The sequence below is a fragment of the Mercenaria mercenaria genome, chromosome 18 (genome assembly GCF_021730395.1).
Source record: "Mercenaria mercenaria strain notata chromosome 18, MADL_Memer_1, whole genome shotgun sequence".
Classification (NCBI taxonomy): domain Eukaryota; kingdom Metazoa; phylum Mollusca; class Bivalvia; order Venerida; family Veneridae; genus Mercenaria; species Mercenaria mercenaria.
Genome location: NC_069378.1, coordinates 41,839,784 through 41,859,843, shown reverse-complemented (window position 1 = coordinate 41,859,843; position 20,060 = coordinate 41,839,784). Strand labels below are relative to the sequence as shown.

General features: G+C 34.9%; 1 protein-coding gene across 20 annotated transcripts in view; it reads left to right on the top strand.

The window, feature by feature from the left end:
- LOC123538148 (tensin-3-like) overlaps positions 1-20,060 on the top strand; it is a 438,691-nt gene that overhangs the window by 327,072 nt on the left and 91,559 nt on the right. For 15 of the 20 annotated variants that reach the window (XM_053530078.1, XM_053530076.1, XM_053530075.1 and 12 more), the window contains one exon: positions 18,562-18,600. In XM_053530078.1, the coding sequence (XP_053386053.1) occupies positions 18,562-18,600 (39 nt within the window). The other 5 variants (XM_053530093.1, XM_053530091.1, XM_053530089.1 and 2 more) reach the window with 5 other exon arrangements.

Below are 20,060 nucleotides of genomic sequence, written 5' to 3'. Positions count from 1 at the left end.
TTGGAGTATTGGTTTCTTTTGATGGCAGTTGGATAAAGATGGGAAAATGCACCTGCAGTGGTATTAAATACATGCAGTAATCATCTTTGTAAGGCATGCATATAAATTATTTCTGATTATTTTGAATTTATTGTGTGCATTGTGGGACTTTTTTGCTTCTGAGGTAGGGGACCTATAACTTTAAAAGGCAATTAATGCAGAGATCGAATTTAGCAGTCGCTTACTCGCAAAATTTGAGTAAGAATAAAAAATTGCAAGTAGAAAATCATGGCACACGAATATTTTCGCGATCACGTTCGAAAAATCTAGGAATTCGCCCAAACTGTCCTTTTCTCTTTAAAAACTCCTTTGGGGTAGTTAGTTTACCGATAATCATGTGACTGCTTGTAGACGCTTGTCGCTTTATACAAAAGTAAATATCGGATATCTAAGTAAGTGTCTAGGCAATATTTGTTTTCATTTTGGTCTGTAATTTTCAAAGTTCTGTGGAAATGGAGAGGAAAATAACATGTTCTTGGAGCAAAAAGGCCTGTGAAGACCGAAAATACTAGCAACACTAGGGGCAGTGAGCAGAGAAAAACTTAAAACTTCAACGTCCAGCCAGAAGTCCAAAAAATCATTGAGTACTTTGGTTCGTATCTTACTTTCAAAACCAGAAAGTATCCGGCCTGTCCGGAGCATGAACTTTTATATGAAACCAAACAACAACAAAACAACTTAATAAATTTAGCACGTTTACAGCTTTTAAATAACTGCTAGTGGAACCCATCATTTTTCTAGTGGAAAAAAAATGGCACTTTGCTAGTGGGAAAAAACATTAAATTCTATCCCTGTAATGGCGATTTCTGCACTCGTTTTTGGCATTTTCAGAATGGTACGGAAAGTTTTGCACTAAGTTAAAGCATGGACTTTAGTATAAATGTTGCAAGATTGTTGAGTTATGCAGCAGTTGGAGAATGGTTATTAGCATGGAAACTACAAACTGCAAACTGCCAATTTATAAATGGGTCCTGGTGACTTTGTAAGCCTGCTAGGAGTTCTTGTAATTTCTTTTTATTGATGAAAATTTTGATAACTGTGGCAGAGATACTTATAAAGGGGTTGGGAATTTCAGGATATTGATTGATTAGGTTTTTGCATTATTGCCTCTTTTCGGCAATATTTAAAGTCATGTAACTGGGTATAGTAAGTGTTCCCACCTGGTTTCCATTTCATTTCATCATTCGGTTGACTTAAAACTTTCTTATGCCCCCCGAAGGTGAGCATATTAAAATCGCACTGTTCGTCCGTACGTGCGTCCGGTTAATTCTTGTTCGGGCTGTAACTCTTTCATCCAACAAGGGATTTTGAAATCACTTGGCATAAATGTTCACCATAATGAGACAACGTGTCATGCGCAAGACCCAGACCCCTAGCTCCAAGGTCAAGGTCACAGAGGTCAATGGTTATCATGGTCTGATTCGTGTCCGGTCCATAACTCTGCCATCCATGAAGGTATTTTCAAATAACATGGCATAAATGTTTACCATAATGAGACGATGTGTCATGCACAAGACCCAGACCCCTACCTCCAAGGTCAAGGTCACACTTAGAAGTCAAAGGTTAACAGGGTGAGGTCCATAACTCTGCCATTCATCAAGTGATTTTGAAATTACTTGTCATAAATGTTCCGCATAATGAGACGACATGTCTTGCACAAGATCCAGACCCCTAGCTCTAAGGTCAAGGTCACACTTAGAGGTTAAAGGTTTACAGGGTCTGTTTCTTGTACAGTCCATAACTCTGCTATTGATAAAGAGATTTTGAAATTACTTGGCATAAATGTTTCCTATAAGGAGATGAGGTGTCATGCACAAGACTCAGACCCCTAGGTCCAAGGTCAAGGTCACACTGAGAAGTCAAAGGTTTTTCTTGTCTGGTTCATAACTCTGTCATTTATCAGGGGATTTGAAAATAATTTGAAACAAATGTTATCCATATTGAGAAGGTATGTCATGCTTATAAACCGGGCCTCTTAGGTCAAGGTCAAGGTCACGAAATGTTGTGTGATTTTTTATGCATACAGCTCTAGCATTCTTGGGCACGCTTCGGGGGCATTTGTCACCAATAGTGACAGCTCTTGTTTGATATGAATCAAACTGGAGGACAAATTGACTTTACACAAAATGTCATATTGCCTAAAAGAAGAATTATGCCTGTGGTTCAAACTCACTGCCTCTAGATTCAGAGTCAGGGGCGCTACCTCTCTGAGCTGACATGTTGGGCTGTAGGATATTGAGGTATGGAATAGGATGGTCTTCACTTATATACTGTGTCTACTGTTGTATTTTGACTTTTAGTTACAGTTGAGGAGGTGGGGGCTTGGAGATTACAAAAGAGACAGCTGCATTTAGTTTATTAAAATCTGTGTAAATAATACAACGAAAGTTTAACTTTTTGAAATTCGATTTCAGATAAAATCTGTTGATAAAACTTGTGATCAGTAAAATATTTTTCTGTATTTATCCCCTGTATTAAATCTGTCAACAATTGACTCCTACGCAGAGGATATAAAAGTTTTTTATGTTTGCTTTTGAAAGATGTTAAAATATTATTTATGAATTTGAAAGATGAAGAGGTGTATAATAATGTTATAAAACGGTCAGATTATAATGCATTTAGATAGAAAGATAAAGGTATTTATGTGATCAGATGCATGCTGTGCATTTTCAAGTGATTCACAAAAGAAATAAAACATCATATTTATCAACAGTTCATAAATTAATGTTCTATCTAACAGCTCGATAAGAGACTGAATAGGATAAAAAAAAAAAGGTATTTCTGTAAAACTGAACAGACTCAGTCAAAAAGTGAGTTTCTCCAAGATTGAATGGGGTCAAAAAGCGAGCTTCCCCAAAACTGAATGGGGTCAAAAAGTGAGTTCCCAAAGACTAAATGGGGTCAAAAGGGGAGTTTCCCAAAGTTCGCATAGGTAAAAAGGGGAGTTTTTCCAAGAGTGAATGGGTCAAAAAGGGAGTTTCCCCAAGACGGAATGGGGTCAAAAAAGCAGTTTCTGCAAGACTGTACCGGGGTCAAAAAGAGAGTTTCCCTAAGACTATATGGGGTCAAAAGACAGTTTCCCCAAGACGGACGGTGGTCAAAAAAGGAGTTTCTGCAAGACTGAATTGGGTCAAAAAGAGAGTTTCCCCAAGGCTATATGGGGCCAACAGAGAGTTTCTCCAAGACGGAATGGGGTCAAAAAAGGAGTTTCTGCAAGACTGAATGGGGTCAAAAAGAGAGTTTCCCCAAGGCTATATGGGGTCAAAAGAGAGTTTCCCCAAGACGGAATGGGGTCAAAAAAGGAGTTTCTGCAAGACTCAGAACGGGGTCAAGAAGAGAGTTTCCCCTAGGCTATATAGGGTCAGATTAGGGAGTTTCCTAAAGACTGAATTGAGTGAAAGAGGGTGTTTTATCCTTCTGCCAGATCAAATATTGACCAGTTCAATGTAATTCATTAGAGAATCACACTTAAGGGATCAGCCACCTGGCAGAACTAGAACACAAGCTGTGTTTTGAGGGGTCTCAGGTATAGAGAAGTTATTTTCAAAAGAAGGAATCTCTGAAGTGGATGATTCAGGTTTCCAAATGATACTGTGTGTGCAACAAGAAAACATACTGTATAAAAGATACATTTAATTGTATTTCTAGCCTTACCTGCATTTAAAAGAATGTTATCGGATGAAGACATCCTGTATTCATTAAAATAATGTGTTTTTCCCTTTCGGCAATACAGTTATCTTCTGAACAATTTCATACCCTGGCATGATTTTTAAACAAATTGGTGTATCAACTGATGAAGACTAATGGATCAACAGTATTTCGTTTATTTCATATAGAGCGTAACTAATTGTCAAAGCATCCCTGAATAGAGTATCTTGAAGACTCCTTTGCAACTTTTCGAGGATTGGACTTGCACAAAGGTAGATAAGTTGAGAGGCAGATTATACTTCAGCATTTGATTTATTGAATGAGCCGTGCCATGGGAAAACCAACATAGTGGGTGTGCGACCAGCATGGATCCAGACCAGCCTGCGCATCTGCGCAGTCTGGTCAGGATCCATGCTGTTCGCTAACAGTTTCTCCAATTCCAATAGGCTTTAAAAGCGAACAGCATGGAGCCTGACCAGACTGCGCGGATGCGCAGGCTGGTCTGGATCCATGCTGGTCGCACACCCACTATGTTGGTTTTCCCATGGCACGGCTCAAATACTCATAAAAATTTTAGCCTACAAAGTTGGCGTTGTACTCAAGCACAAGATTGTGAATTAGATGTAGCAAGTTAAATCCTCTTAGACGCTGTTCTGGCTCTAACTTTTATAGTCCTTAGTGCTCCCTTGCGAATTTCTCTCAGTTAATTGTCAGTATATTACCATAGGCATTCAGCGCATTTGTTTGGTCAGTAATGATGCTATATGATTATTTAAAAAACATTATAGACAGTGATGTATTGATTGATTGAAGGTATACAATTAGGCAGTACGTGTGCATTTCACGGTGACCTTCGTTTCACGCTCTGTGACATTTTTCAACCAAAAAATTAAGATTCGATCAAATAGCAGTATGCCAGTTCAAATAAGAAACCAAATGTACTATATAATATAACAATGTTTTATTTTACTCAATTTAAGGCACGTTAGGATTGGAAAATTGCGTCATAATGACTAAAATGGGAGGAAAATTGCGTCATAATAAAAATAATAATAATTTTCATAAATATGTTACTCTTGGAACATTTCTGAGAGGAGAAGGGGGAAGAAGGGCCCAAACTGTGTTGAACAGCATTAAATAATAGATATGTACAATATGTGCACTGAGCTTGTCTATAAAAAGAAAATTGTGTTAAATTAACTGTATATGATGAAGAGCCAACTCAAGTTTCATCAATAGGGTTTTGGTTTCGTAAAATGCCATTTGTGATTATGTAATGACAGGCAATAGTGATGAATTGCATCTATTGAATAAGAAATATTATTTTTCATATAATGTGTATATTGGACAGTTGAATTACTGACAGTAAGTGAATGTGGATGTATTTTGGAATTTCAAGTTATTTAGGAGTATAATTTATGCGTTGATATCACACAGCATGATATCTTTGCATGGGTGTTAAAAGATGGATTAAAAATGGTTTCATAATGTTTAGAAATTGAGGTGAGGAGTGAAAATTAGACACTGTATTAGCTTTAACTTATCATATGGCATCATGATTTGCATTTTGTGACTTTCGTATATAAGTTCCTTTTGCAGTAAATTATTGTACTTTTATTGTAGTTTTACATTCATTAGAATATGTAAATTTGAAACTGAATAATACATTATGCAAGTCATTCCTAAAAATTATAATAGGAAACTAATTTTTTCAAGGAAATTTAAATAGTGCCAATTTTCTTGCCTTAAAGTTTAGAAATACTAGAAATCTACTTTTAAGGCAGTCTCAGGTCTCCATGCAATTTGTGTTGAATTTTGAAAATAAAAAGAAGAAATAAGATGATTCAGTGACTTCTGGGATAAAATCAAAGATGCAAGAAAATTCTACGGCACACAGTCACACAGTATAATATTGATCTTACCAATCATGAACTAAGCCGTATATACTTTGCTTAATACTCAAATGATTCTTGATAATCTAAGAACTTTTATGTACAGTCAAACCTGTTTTAAGCAGCCATTCAAGGGAAGGAGCAAAATGGCCTTTAAAGACAGGTTGTTGCTTGAATACAGGTTAATATTTTTTGAAAACTTAAAAATGGGAAAAAGCAACTTTGGCTGCTTAAGAGAAGCTGCCGCTTATAAAGGTTTGACTGTATAGTTTGAAAATGATGAGGTTCTGGGGTTATTCTGGAGACCAGTGCATGGCTGGTTTTAGGTCATAAAATATACATCAATAATACTTCAGTATACTTTTGCCCAAAATATTTGTTTGTCATGTGTTTATCAGTTATTCCATGTAACAGAGGTCAGGGATTCTAATAGGATGTTATGGTGTTCCATACTTCATTTGTTAAATTCTTTGTAAGTAACTGACAACTTGCCTACAAACTGAGGTTGAGAAAGTTTTGTTTTTTTGTTCACAAGGACACAATTTTAGGTCATTTAGTGACTTTTCAGATTTTAATGGTGAAAGAAGTCACTAGATGCCACTCTGTGTACCAGCTTGCACCTTGGTAGAGCTGCAGAGCCTTTTGCATTTTCCATCACAGAAAACAGTTGACTTACCCAGGGGTTACACTTGTTTGCACAGACTCCTGACTGGTAGTGACTTGAACGTTGCCAGCTGAATGAGTTACTTTAGCAGGCTACGCACCTGGATGTAAAATGTGAAGAGATTGCTTTGAAAAGCAGTATATATTATTTAAAATGCTCATTTCATGAAATAAAAGCATTTTATAAATGAAAGCTGGATGATTGATAATGACACAACCTTCGAAGGTGTCTGATATTGGCATCTGCTGTTCACACTTAGTAGTTCTGTCAACTGTGATTCAGAGTTCTAGTCTGCTGACTGTGAAAGATCTAAAGAAGAAAATTGGTTACAAAATTAGTTTTAAATGCTTTTTACTGTTTGTTGGTGCATTAGTAATGAGGAAAATTATTCCAGCTTCAAAAATGAATTTGCCATTTAACATCAACAAAGTATGTCTGGATCCAGTCACCAGCTGGGTAGTGTTTACTGAAATAAATTCTTGTGACATTTTCCTTGAACATATTAAGGCTTATGTGTGTTGTTTATAATGTGGCTGCCACATTCTTGTTATGAACATTAAATGTATTAATTTCATGTTAAATCCTATTTTCAGTAATTGTTTCCTCAAAAATTATCAAAGCTTTGAGTATTGATAAACATAGAAAAAAGTTTTGTAAAATCTATTTTTTTTTATTACCTCCCTTTATTGCATTTCATGTGCAGTAATGAAAGTAGTGCTTTTCTGTCCATTTAACTATGCATAACATCTATATAAACAGCTGTTTTATGTGTTTTTAGCATAGAAGTTCAAACCATGTTCTGAATTATGTTGAAATCTTACACATAACCAGCTTTTAATGTTTTCTGCTGTATGTTAGTGAGTAGGTGTTTTTGAATGATAATACCCAGCTAAGGCTATCAGATTTTGGCAGTTTGAGGGAATGTTAAGTGAAGATCCTGTAGGAAGTTTTCTTGTTCCAGAAGTCCATTATCTTGTAGTTCATGTAATCATCTCCTTTGCTGATAAGCCTTTCTGGCAGTGCATGGATTTTATATTGAATACATGGATTCATTATTTGGCAAAGTGTGATTTCTGGTGAGTAATACTTTTCGCAGTTAGAACATGAACTTTCAGTTTGATGAAAATGTAGATTGGAATGCATTTTGCATGGAGCAAACTTAGGGCTGGTTGATAGAGAGAGAGTATGAGTGATAAACAGTCAATGAGGGTGACAGACATAGTGAGGGTAATAATTAAAATAAAGACAAGATTTAATGGCATGATCATCATTAGGAAAATGGCTTGGACTTAAACATGAAATAGTTGATGAACTATTGACACGTAAGTTTGTTTTTCAAAATATTGTTCAAGATGTTTTTCAAAATTTCCTGGTTTAATTAAGATTAGCCAACCATTTTCCACATTTAAAAACAATTAATAAATATAACACCACAGGGAGAGTATGTGGGTGATAAACCTGAGTTAAAATGGCAAAAAAACCCAGATAAAATGTAATTTAATATGTAATTCACATACATCAAGTAGACATCTTCAGTCTTTTTATGCAAATTTTGTTTACATGCATGTTATTGTTAAAGTCCCACTTTATCTATCTTCATTTTGAAAATGTTGTAAATACTGCAGTTAAGGTGTCGGAGGTTGTGTAATCTTTCTTCCCTTATTAACATATTAAAGTGATTTTTAACATGTCTTAGTGACTTTATGGGGATTAAGTTGCAGTTAGACAGTTTATCAAAGTTAATTAACACAGAAAAGAATACTTGAAAATGTACCTAAAAAGAAGATGGTAAGCGTCCATGGCCGAGTGGTTAGGTTGCTGAGTTCAAATCACTTGCCTCTCGCAGAATTTGGTTCAGGTAGCTCCTCACTTTGGATGTAGAATTCTTTCTTATGTGGAAGCTGTCCAGTTAGCGGATGGAAGGTCACAGTGGTTCTATCTGTCTAAGCCCTCGATCCATTGATGCTCAAGCTAGTCAAGTTTCACTGAACTACGTTCTTTACAAAGTTTAATGTCACAGTGAGTGAGAACTTGCTTGGACAGTCACACATGTGGACGCATTGTTTATGTAAGGCGATTGAAACATCAGTTTGGAGAAGTTAATTCTCAAAAATCATGTCCCAATATTTAGGAAAAAATACAAAATTGAGTGCTGGGTCGACCAAACAATGTTCAAAAAAATGCTGAAAACAGATAATGGTCTCCTTTGAAGATCTATGATTAAATTGAAATTATAAAGAGAGAAATTGGATTTTTAGCGCTGCAGTTTTAATAAAAATTTTTTACTGAATTTGATCGTTTCACAAAAATATCTTGATAAAGTGCATGGTGAAGCTGTTTTTGAAAATCAAAAACCTAAAAAATGTATTCTTACGTAAATATTTAATTAATTTTATCTTGGATTTTAAATCTGCATGTACTCCTATCACTATATCTCAGCCTCTGAATTATAGATAGATAATTTGCATGAAGTTTAGCATCAATGAAGTTGTAATGATTGATGGTCACTATTTGAAATTAAAATTGAAAAATTGGCATTCTAAGTGAATAAAATGAACGAATAGTTTATAGTTATGATAATTTTATTCAGAGTTGCAGAAAAAGATTGAAGCTTAAAATGAGCTGCGCCATGAGAAAACCAACATAGTGCGTTTGCGAACAGCATCCATGCAGTCAGGATCCATGCTGTTTGCTTTCAAAGCCTATTGCAATTAGAGAAACCTTTAACGAACAGCATGGATCCTGACCAGACTGCGCGGATGCGCAGGCTGGTCTGGATCCATTCTGGTCGCAAACGCACTTTGTTGGTTTTCTCATGGCACAGCTCATATATAAATTACTTTACTTCTATCTCTTTTCATATCAGGTTGTTGACATTTGGGCAGTGAGTCTTTTTTAAAGTGCTTTTAAGTAGATGAATGATTTTTAATGTAAATAAGTTGTAGAAAATACTTCATGAGAAAATTAAATACATGTCAATAGGTATCATTGTTTTTAGTGATGCAATATGCTGAATTGCAACCACAACAAACATTTGTTTTGTCAAGGATTTTTTATAGGAACAAGCCTACATGCTCTTTCGATCCTCAAGTGTGCTTAATAGACAGATTTAGGTCCACCGGTATGGGAAGCTCAGACACGTGACTGAGGATCTATTCTGATTTTTGGTGGGGATTCCTGATCCTTAAATCTAAATCAAGTATGACCGATGTAGGCTAAAGGGATAGTTCAGAGTACATTATAATTGCCTTAAAGCACAAACAACCTTGAATAAAGATTAGAGAGTATGTTATAAAAAGAAGCCCCATGGTTTTATTAGGGATTAGCCTATATTTTACATAACATTGTTGGGTTTACATTCTTAATATAATGCAAGGCCACTTGACATAATCATAATGAAAAAATACATGAAAAAGCAAAATCATTTTTACCACAGGTTAAAATACTGAAATACCTGCTCTTAAAAAAACAGTACCTTTTAATTATGTTAATATATTTTATACTTTAAATGATCTTTGTAGAGTCTAGAAATAAACTCATGTTGGTTTGTGAGAGATCCAGATTCTAAAAACTATATCATTCTCTTGGTGCTGTCATACACAGGACTCTTATCCACTTGTTAGTAATCTGAACCCTCCCCCCCCCCCCTCACACACACACCACCAGGAACTGCTGACCTGTGGTCTGTCCAGATTGAAAGATGGACAAGTTCATAATACAGAAATTTAGCAGGGTAAGGGGTAACAGTTGATAATGTAGAAAAGTAGAAAAAGGTTATCAAATTAAAGAAAACAAAATGGAGAAACTAGCAAATTCTCTTGTACCGGCTGCTTCAGGCTTCCTGTGCACCAATTGTTTATTACCATGCATGTGATAAACATCAGTGAATCATAATAGTAATATTGTGTTATGTCAATCTGTCCATTCATGATACAGGGCTGATATAAATCACTTGATCATACAATCTGATAAGTCACTGAAGAGTTACTCCCCATTACAACATATTTGTGTATCCAGTATACAAAAGAACACTTTTGATAAGGTCCCCCAGGTAAAGTTCATTGAAGTATATCGGATTTGTCAAAGTGGAGAGTTAGAAAACTTCAGTACATGTGGATATAGTACATAGGTAGTTTTTTGTGTTGGTTTAGTGAAATTGTTTGATTAAATTTGAACAAAATTTGTCAGTGCTTTGGAATTAAACGGACACTTGGATTTATAATCATTCCTAGTGATTGAGATAAAATAACTATAATATAATATTCATATTCGGAGGATTTATTTTGAAATACAAATAGGTAAATACCGTAAATATGGGTTTTGTAATTGTTATTTGGAGAATTAAGTGTTGTATTAAAAAGAAGACCATTTATTTATATAACGTACCTCTGTAGTGTTTTATCAGGTCAAGGAGAACGCCCATGCACCAGTTGGTGTATTACATGTTGACATGAATTAAATAAGATTATACATAACTTTACAGATTTTTCAATGTATAATTTATATATAGAATGAGTATATGAAAACAGCTGAAATTACATTTGGCCACATTTTTAAGAAGCAGCAAGAAGTTACTTGATTTATGTAAATTTCGTTAATTTCTGCTTGTTTACTTCGATTTTTAAAAAAAATGTCAATGCTGAAAGCTCCACAAAATGACTGAGACTCACAAATGACGGGAACAAAAGAAGAATTAAAATGGAGATCACTATACCTTTTGATTTAGAAATTAGCTAATAATTGTTAATGTTTGTACATCAAGACTGTTTCATCATTGTCACAGAAATGTATCTTTTAGTTGAAACTTTGTATTTTAAACAAAATGCAAGCTGAGTATTAGCTGTTGCTTAAATTTGTATAAAATCATAAACAACATGATCTTCTCTCAAAAATTGCAGCAAAATACAGGTGGGGAGTCTTCTTTCCCAGAGTCTGATCAGGTAAATTCAAAAAGCATTCTGTTACTAAAAACTATTTCATTCAGACTTAATATAAGCTATTTTAATGTTTGCTAGCGCATAATGTTTTTAAAACAACTGCATATAATGTATAAACTGCAGGGAAAAATGGGATGGTTATTCTTACGATGTCAAGCGTGCAGATGAAAGTGTCCTTGAGAAAGTGAAAATTAAAACGGCATTAAAGTTTCAAATTTTATTTTTCTTAGGAAATGGCGACTTGTGTATCTGATATACTAAACTCTCAATATTGTTTGCATGAACTGAGATAAAAATCGACAAAAATTGATTTATTTGGGAATAATCCAGCTTGTGTTCAATACTGAAATCTGTTTTGGAGCTATTAAATGATCATTTAATATCAACTAAGGTCAATTTAGGTGATTAAATACACAAAAAAATCATTAATAAAAATTGTTGAGCCAAGTCATAATTAATCCTAATTTTGCCTGCATTTAATCAGTTAAGGCATTTGTTTTTGGTAGTAGTCCAAGGTATCGTGTAGGTTGAATATTTCAAAGATTCTAAGGTATCATTTGAGACAGTTTGTACACAAAACAAGGGATGGAAATTAAACATTTAGCTTAGAGACATCCCCTAAGATTACCTTGAATTAGTTCCATAGTGTTTTGAAATTTTATGTTAGAAACAGATAAAATTTGCTGTCGAATCGACAGAATACGAAAGAGCAAATATTTGATCAGGAAATGGAGAAAAAGAATTTCTTCGGTCAGATATTAAGATGTGTATTTAGTTTGTATTGCCTGATAAGTTGGGTTTAAAGGAGTACTGTCTTGCATTTTTTAGCTCATCTGATTTTTTGAAAAAAAAATGATGAGTTATTGTCATCACTTGATCGGCGTCGGCGTTGCCTGGTTAAGTTTTATGTTTAGGTCAGCTTTTCTCCTAAACTATCAAAGCTATTGCTTTAAAACTCGAAACACTTGTTCACCATCAATAGCTGACTGAGACTGTACAGCAAGGAACAGAACTCCTTCCTGCTTTTTGCGAGAATTATGGCCCCTTTTGGACTTAGAAAATATCAGATTTCTTGGTTAAGTTTTATGTTTAGGTCAACTTTTCTCCTAAACAATTAAAACTATTGCTTTGAAACTTGCAACACTTTTTCACCATCATAAGCTGACCCTGTACAGCAAGAAACATAACTCCATCCTGCTTTTTGGAAGAATTATGGCCCCTTTTGGACTTAGAAAATCAGATTTCTTGCTTAAGTTTCATGTTTAGGTCAGCTTTTCCCCTAAACTATCAAAGCTATTGCTTTAAAACTTGCAACACCTGTTCACCATCAAAAGCTGACTCTGTTCAAGAAACATAACTCCATCCTGCTTTTTGCAAAAATTACTGCCCTTTTGGACTTAAAAAAATCCAATTTCTTGGTTAAGTTATTGTGATTAGGTCCGCTTTTCTTCTAAACTATCAAAAGCTATTTGTTTAAAATTCAACACTTGTTCAACATCAAAAGCTGCTCTGTACAGCAAGAAACATACTCATTGGCTGACTTACATTTGCAAGAATTAATGGCCTGTTTTGGAACTTTAGAAAATGTTAATTTCTTTGTTAAGTGTTTGCGTTAATTCAACTTTTCTCCTTTACAGTCAAGCTATTGCTTTATAAATTTGCAACACTTGTTCACTTCATCAAAAGCATGTTACTGCCAGCAAGTAAACTAACTCTGCATTGCTTTTGCAAGAATAAATGGCCACTGTTTGGATTTAGAAAATCATGGTAGGTCAATATGTCTAATTATACAGATACAAAAAACTCAGATGAGCATCTGCACCCCAAGGCGGTGCTCTTGTTTTATTGTCATATGACGTGAATAACTTTTTTTGACACCAGGGAGATTTATATTGTTTTTAGCTCACCTGAGCAATGCTCAGGTGAGTTTTTCTGATCGCTCAATGTCCGTCGTCCGTCGTCCGTCGTCTGTCGTCCGTCGTCTGTCAACATTAGCTTGTGTATGCGATAGAGGCTGTATTTTTCAATTAATCTCATGAATATTGGTCAGAATGATAACCTGATGAAATCTAGGCAAGTTCGAAAATGGGTCATCTCGGTCAAAAACTAGGTCACTAGGTCAAATCAAAGAAAAAACCTTGTGTATGTGATAGAGGCTGTATATTTTCAACTAATCTTCATGAATATTGGTCAGAATGATAACCTTGATGAAATCTAGGCGGAGTTACGAAAATGGGTCATCTCGGTCAAAAACTAGGTCACTAGGTTCAAATCAAAGAAAAACCTTGTGTATGCGATAGAGGCATGTATTTTTCAATTGATCTTCATGAATATTGGCAGAATGATTGCCTTGATGAATCTAGGCCGAGTTCGAAATGGGTTCATCTCGGTCAAAATCTAGGTCACTAGGTCAAATCAAAGAAAATACCTTGTGTATGCGATAGAGCTGATTTTCAATTATTCTTCATGAATATGTCAGAAAGATAAGCCTTGATGAAATCTAGGCCGATTCAAAATGGGTCATCTCGGGTCAAAAAGTAGTCACTATGTCAAATCAAAGAAAAACCTTGTGTAAGCGATAGAGGCTGATTTTTCAATTGATCTTCATGAATATGCAGAATTATTGCCTTGATGGAATCTAGGCCGAGTTCTGAAAATGGGTCATCTCGGGTCACAAAACTAGTCACTAGGTCAAATCAAAGAAAAACCTTGTGTAGCGATAGAGGCGGTATTTTTCAATTGATCTCATGAATTTTGGTCAGAATGATTACCTTGATGAAATCTAGGCTGAGTCGAAAATGGGTCATCTGGATTAAAAACTGGTCACTAGGTCAAATCAAGGAAAAACCTTGTGTATGCGATAGAGGCTGTATTTATCAACTGATCTCATGAAATTTAGCCAGAATGATTACCTGATAAAATCAAGGCCGATTTCGAAAATGGGTCATCTGGGGTCAAAAACTAGGTCACTAGGTCAAATCGAAGAAAAACATTGTGTATGCAATAGAGGATGTAGTTTTCAATTGATCTTCATGAAATTTGGTCAGAGTGATTGCCTTGTTGAAATCATAGGTCAGTTTGAATATGGGTTATCTGAGGTCAAATAAACTAGGTTCACTAAGGCTCTTAAGAAAAATCTGTGTTTGCGATAGAGGACTGCTTTTTTTAAAATTCAGATTTTTATGAAATTTGGTCAGGATGATTGTCTTAATGAAAATCTAGGTTCGAATTTGAATATGGGTCATCTGAGGTTCAAATAAACTAGGTCACTTGGTCAAATCAAAGAAAAAACTATGTATATGAGATTAGAGGCTGTATTTTTCAATTGATCTTCATGAATTTTGGTCAGAATGATTGCCTTGATAAAATCTAGTCGAGTTTGAACATGGGTCATCTAGGTCAAAAACTAGGTCATATCATAATCTAAGAAAATGCTTGTTTATCACAAGAGAACCAATTTTTTGGTCCAATCTTAATGAAAATTGGTCAGAATATTGTTTTCCATGAAATCACTAGGTCAAACATGTTTTAACTGTTATGGTGTGTTTCTTAGTGAGCACCTAGGGCCATCTTGGCCCTCTTGTTTTGTTTGTTTTTTTTTGGTTCACTGCAATTTATACCAGTCTTAGTAAAAGTTATGCATAAATTGGTGTCAGAAGAAAAATACTACTGTAAGATTAGATACAATCAGAATTTATTACAACATTCGGATCTTCATAGCAGTTTTCCACAAAGTTTTAGCGAGCAACATGGTTGACTTAACAGAGGGGTAAAAAAGTTGTAGAACGACAATGCAAATTTCATATCGCCATAAATCGTGGTATTCAATTGAAAGATGCGTAATTAAAATCATCGAAGCAAAAGTGAATCTGGTGACAGTATATCTATTTGATCGCAGTTTGGTGCAGTCTTTCCCAAGTGAATTGTAACACCTAACTTTTTCGATTTTTACCTTTGCATCTTATAAAATACATTAGCCTTAGACTGGGTTATGTTTGCGATGTTTTATTTTTGCAAATATTTGTGACCAGTGCATCTAGGGAAGTTAAAACAGGCATGACTGTTTAATAGTAGTATGCACATTTGTAATATTTGCAGTTACAAGTTGTGAATTCTTAAAAACACAAACAAGGCTATTAAAACTGCTAGTATTAAATTGTGAAATATTGGCAACGTAAAAAAAAAGTCTAATTTATCACACTATAAGGACCAAAACATGTGTCCTGATTCTTGTATCCCATTATATACAGAAAAGGAATGTATAATCGGGTGTTACGTCAATATATTTGAAGTGGGCATTTCCGTATGTGAATCAATTGCTTATCGATTCTCAGTTAAATTCTTGGGAATGTTTGCGTAGGTATAAGGACATGTGAAACAGGAACTTTTGTAATCTATAATTTTACGATAATAATTATGTGACTCTTGCCACGTTTGATATCAGCCAGTCAAGAAATTATATAGTACGCTAAAAAATAATTTTAAGTAAAGATGAATATTTTCATCATAAATTTTAAGAATATGTTTAAATAAAGAAAAGTAATCCTTTAATAGATAGAGTGACACCTGTCTTATAAAATGTTTAAGGACATTAAAAGTGGGTAAACAGACAGTGCGGCTATCGGTAATCCAAATAGTAGTTGATATTATACTAGAGGCGACGTAACTTCTATATTGAGTTGTATGTCCTTGGAGTTGAAAACATTTTGGTTCAAAGCCGCTGTAGAGATGACTTGATAGAAAGGAGGAATTTCGATAATGACTAGTGAAATTCCTTGTAAGAAGATTTTAAGTTTTAGTTTGGGTGTTTTGTTTGTTATAGGCCATTTGTGTGGGAAAAGGTTTATGTATTCGATTTTTTTTGGGACAATCACGTAGTGAATTTCAGATAACTTCTATTTTTATCCATATAATGGTTGATGGTAGAGAATGTAAAAATGATACTTTTTTTTCTAGAGAGCCATTTAGATGGTCCATCTGTATGTTTTGTTTGTCTGAGTCAGGTCTGTACCTCCAAGGTCTAGGTCACAGACAAGATTCCTAATCGTAACTCTTAGACCACAGGTAAAGGCGCTCCATTTTTTGGTGAAATCGTCACTTTTGAAAGATGACAGTTCTTGTTTTGTCTGTATAATGTGTATTCCTGTAATAACTTCTAATACAGAGAGCAGAGTTTGTTACTGACATGCAAGCTTCCTCATTTTGTAAAAGAGAAAAGGAAACAATTTAAATGAATTATATTATGATTATATGCGTACAGTACATGAATTTTACCACAACAGCCTGCATATAATCTAGACCAGGAAATGTGTGTAATATACATAACTTATATATTCAAATGGCGTAACAGCTAAGTTCACATGTAAAGTTCTGTACCACAAATACTTTAGAAAGCTTTATTATTTGAACCACTCTCATGTTCTGTTCATGGGAAAAATCTCAAAGTATGCTGGAGACTTGCTGTAACAGGTACTAAGTTGTGACTTCAGTGGGGTTAGAACTACAGTTTTCCCTCTTGAGCAGCCAACACTTAACACGAAGAGCATTTTTGCGGCATGAGATAGGTTGAACAGAAAGATAATATGAGCTGCGCCATGAGAAAAACAACATAGTGGGTTTGCGACCAGCATGGATCCAGACCAGCCTGCGCATCCGCTCAGTCTGGTCAGGCTCCATGCTGTTCGCTTTTAAAGACTAAAGGAATTGGAGAAACTGTTAGTGAACAGCATGGATCCTGACCAGACTGCGCAGGCTGGTCAGGATCCATGCTGGTTGCAAACCCATTATGTTGGTTTTCTCATGGCACGGCTCATTTGGAGAATATTCCAACCTTTAAAATTTCACAAGCATGTTGTGCACCATCTTGTGTAAGCAAAGAAAAATTCAGCAAACAAAACTGTTACCTATATATGCATGCACTTTGCACAGCCAATAAAATAGCTCGATTAAGTTCTGATTAAGTGGAACTATACTGGTTGCATAGGCCGGAGTTCAATTCAGGAAGCGCTGGCGGAAACAAATTAGAATTGGAATATTTTGGTTATTTGGATTTGTATTTTGTATCGTTTTAATTGTTTATCATCGATTACGCTAAAAACTAGATATTCAGTAATGCATTGTTTTTGTTTACACTTGTATGTCACTGAGAAAACCCTTGATAGTGGTAGAACATCTTAATTTATTCAGTTTGGTTTTGTGTTGATTTTGTTATTTAATTATATGAAACATCCTTAACTCATTATATTTTATAATAATTCCTCTGTCACCATGCATTTCATGATGATGCAAATAGTATAACACTGCAGATTCGAAAACTGTGCATTTTATTTAACTGCATACAACATTTTGCCTTAAGGTAAATAATAAACATCTTGTTTATTTAACAAATACATTAATGTTAATTCTGTGTTTCAAAATAGTATGTTATGTACGATTTACCTGTTAAATTTTAGCACATTTAAAATTTTTTAGAGTGGTTAATGACATTCAACTATCTATTTAACTCGGTGATACTTAAACGTTTAAGTGAAGGTATTTGCGACAAATTTAGCTCCAAGCGATTTGCAAAGTAACATATCAATTATCCAAAATGGTTTGCCCATTCATTAGCGAAAATCATTATTTAGTAAGATTTACAGTTTTGAACACACAAAATTGTAACCTGTCTCAGTTTGTACATTAGCGGACAATAGCCCGTGTTAGACAGATTATATATAATTGAACATATTACAGCCAGCGCAGAATTTAGCCCTAAAGGAACTCAAATTGATACAAATGACCCAAAGTACCTTACTGGTTAAAGGTCAAGTTACAAAAATCTTTTTATAAAAAAGATTTTAGGTCATAGAATTTTTTTGTATGTAAATATGTAATTGGAGAGACAGGTCTTTGATCTTTTTAGAACGCAACATTTATTGTGTAAAAGTTATTTCGGTGCATTGTTCAAAATGGAATTTCCAAAAGGCTAAAAGGGTTTAATCTTCATGCAAGAGGGGAAAATGAGTGGTGAGAGTGTAAGTGTTCAGAATGTTCTGACTTGATTTAAAGTATTTTGGAAATTTCTGTCAGATGTAAACAGATGACAATTATTATAAAATTTTTAAACTTCTTCATCAAAAATATTTTCACCTGGAAGTAAAAAAAGTCATTTTGAACTGGGGGCCCTGACATGCAACAACAATACCATTGACATGTGTTGCAATATTGTCTTGTTGTCAAAAATATGCAAATTAAAAGAAAACATTGTCAAAAAAAAGTCACGTAAATGACTAGTGCATGTTTCAATGTCTTTCATCAATAATTTTCATTTTTATAGGATCATACTACAGGTGATGATAATTTATTTATTGGTAAATTAAAATGTTGTATATTTTATTTTCAGGTTGTTACATCTTGCGTTCCACAGCTGAACCATGAGCTGGTGAGTACAGTATTTGTTTGTGTATGCTTTCAGAAATCCATAAAAAAGCACAATTACATAATTACATGTATTAACCTTTAGCCTGCTGGCGGCCGGTGATTCTGCCTTTGCAACCAGTGCATGCAGACCAAGATCGGCCTACTTGTCCATGCAGTCTGATCAAGATTTGCACGATTTGCCATTCAGTCAGTATCTTTTTGGTATGCACCCCTTTTAACAGTTAATGGTACTGTCCAGATTAAAAGATGGACAAGTTCATTATAGAAATTTAGGAGTGATTGGCCGATAATGGCAATCAGTAATTTCCGTTCCTCCGCCTATTCTCTATATGTGATACTGTGAGAAGTAATTTCCTGTTATAGCCAAAGGATGCCCAAATCACAAGGGATACGCAATCACATGGAAATAGTCAATTGTCATTACAGGTCCATTACCTTTACAGGAATATACTGACATTTATGTGGATGCTAAATTTTGATGCTGGAGTATGACACAATATTGTTATGCTGACTATGGGGCTCGAGGTTATGTCTTGAGCTTAGAGAATAGGGCTGCCATCTAGATTGGTCTTTATAACCTTGAAGCCAGGTCAGCTCAGTAACTAATCAGGTGTTTTCGACAGAGACAGAAAAAGAGTTTCCTTGATGTATACAATGAATAGAAAAAACACAAACAGACCTGTCAAAAAAAGCATAAGAAGAGCTTGTTAATTTACATGCATTAAGGTAAAGATATAAACTAAAGAATTTCACTTTCCAGGAAAAAAATATGTCTCATCGCAGGGCAGTTAAATTTTCAGGTACTGTGAACTCATAGATGTGGGTTCGAACCTCACTTTGGGTGTAGAATTCTTCATGCGAGGTAGCCATCAAGCTATCAGGCTGGCTTACAGAAGGTTGATGGCTCTATCCAGGTGCCTGCCCATGCCTGAAATAATGCCGCGGGGCACCTGGATCTTCCTCCAACATCAGAAGCTGGAAAAGCCTCCATATGACCTTAATGGTGTTGATGGTCCTCCTACCCAAACAGTAAAAAAAACTTAATTAGCAAACAAACAAGAATAATATGTTTACACAGTGGGTGTTCTGTGTTCTGTTTAAAACATAAGAAATGTAGTATAAGCACCTTCACTTAAACATGATACTGGATCATAACTTTTCAAAATGACAGACTGCATATTTAAAGCTGCAAATGGCTGTTACTAGAAAAGGGACACAACCAAAATGTGATTGTACAGTATACAGATATCCTAAATCCAAATCAAAAGTGATGTATACAGAAACCAGCAAATTGCAGCTATTTTGCATTGGAAATAATCAATACCATAAAAGTGTGTTTAGATATTCTTGCATCAATAATTATTATGATCGAAAAAAAATGTACTGATACCCATATAGGCCACAGGGCTTTGGACAACAAAGTGTAAATTTGGTAAATGGCAGAGGCTTAGAAAAGGGACA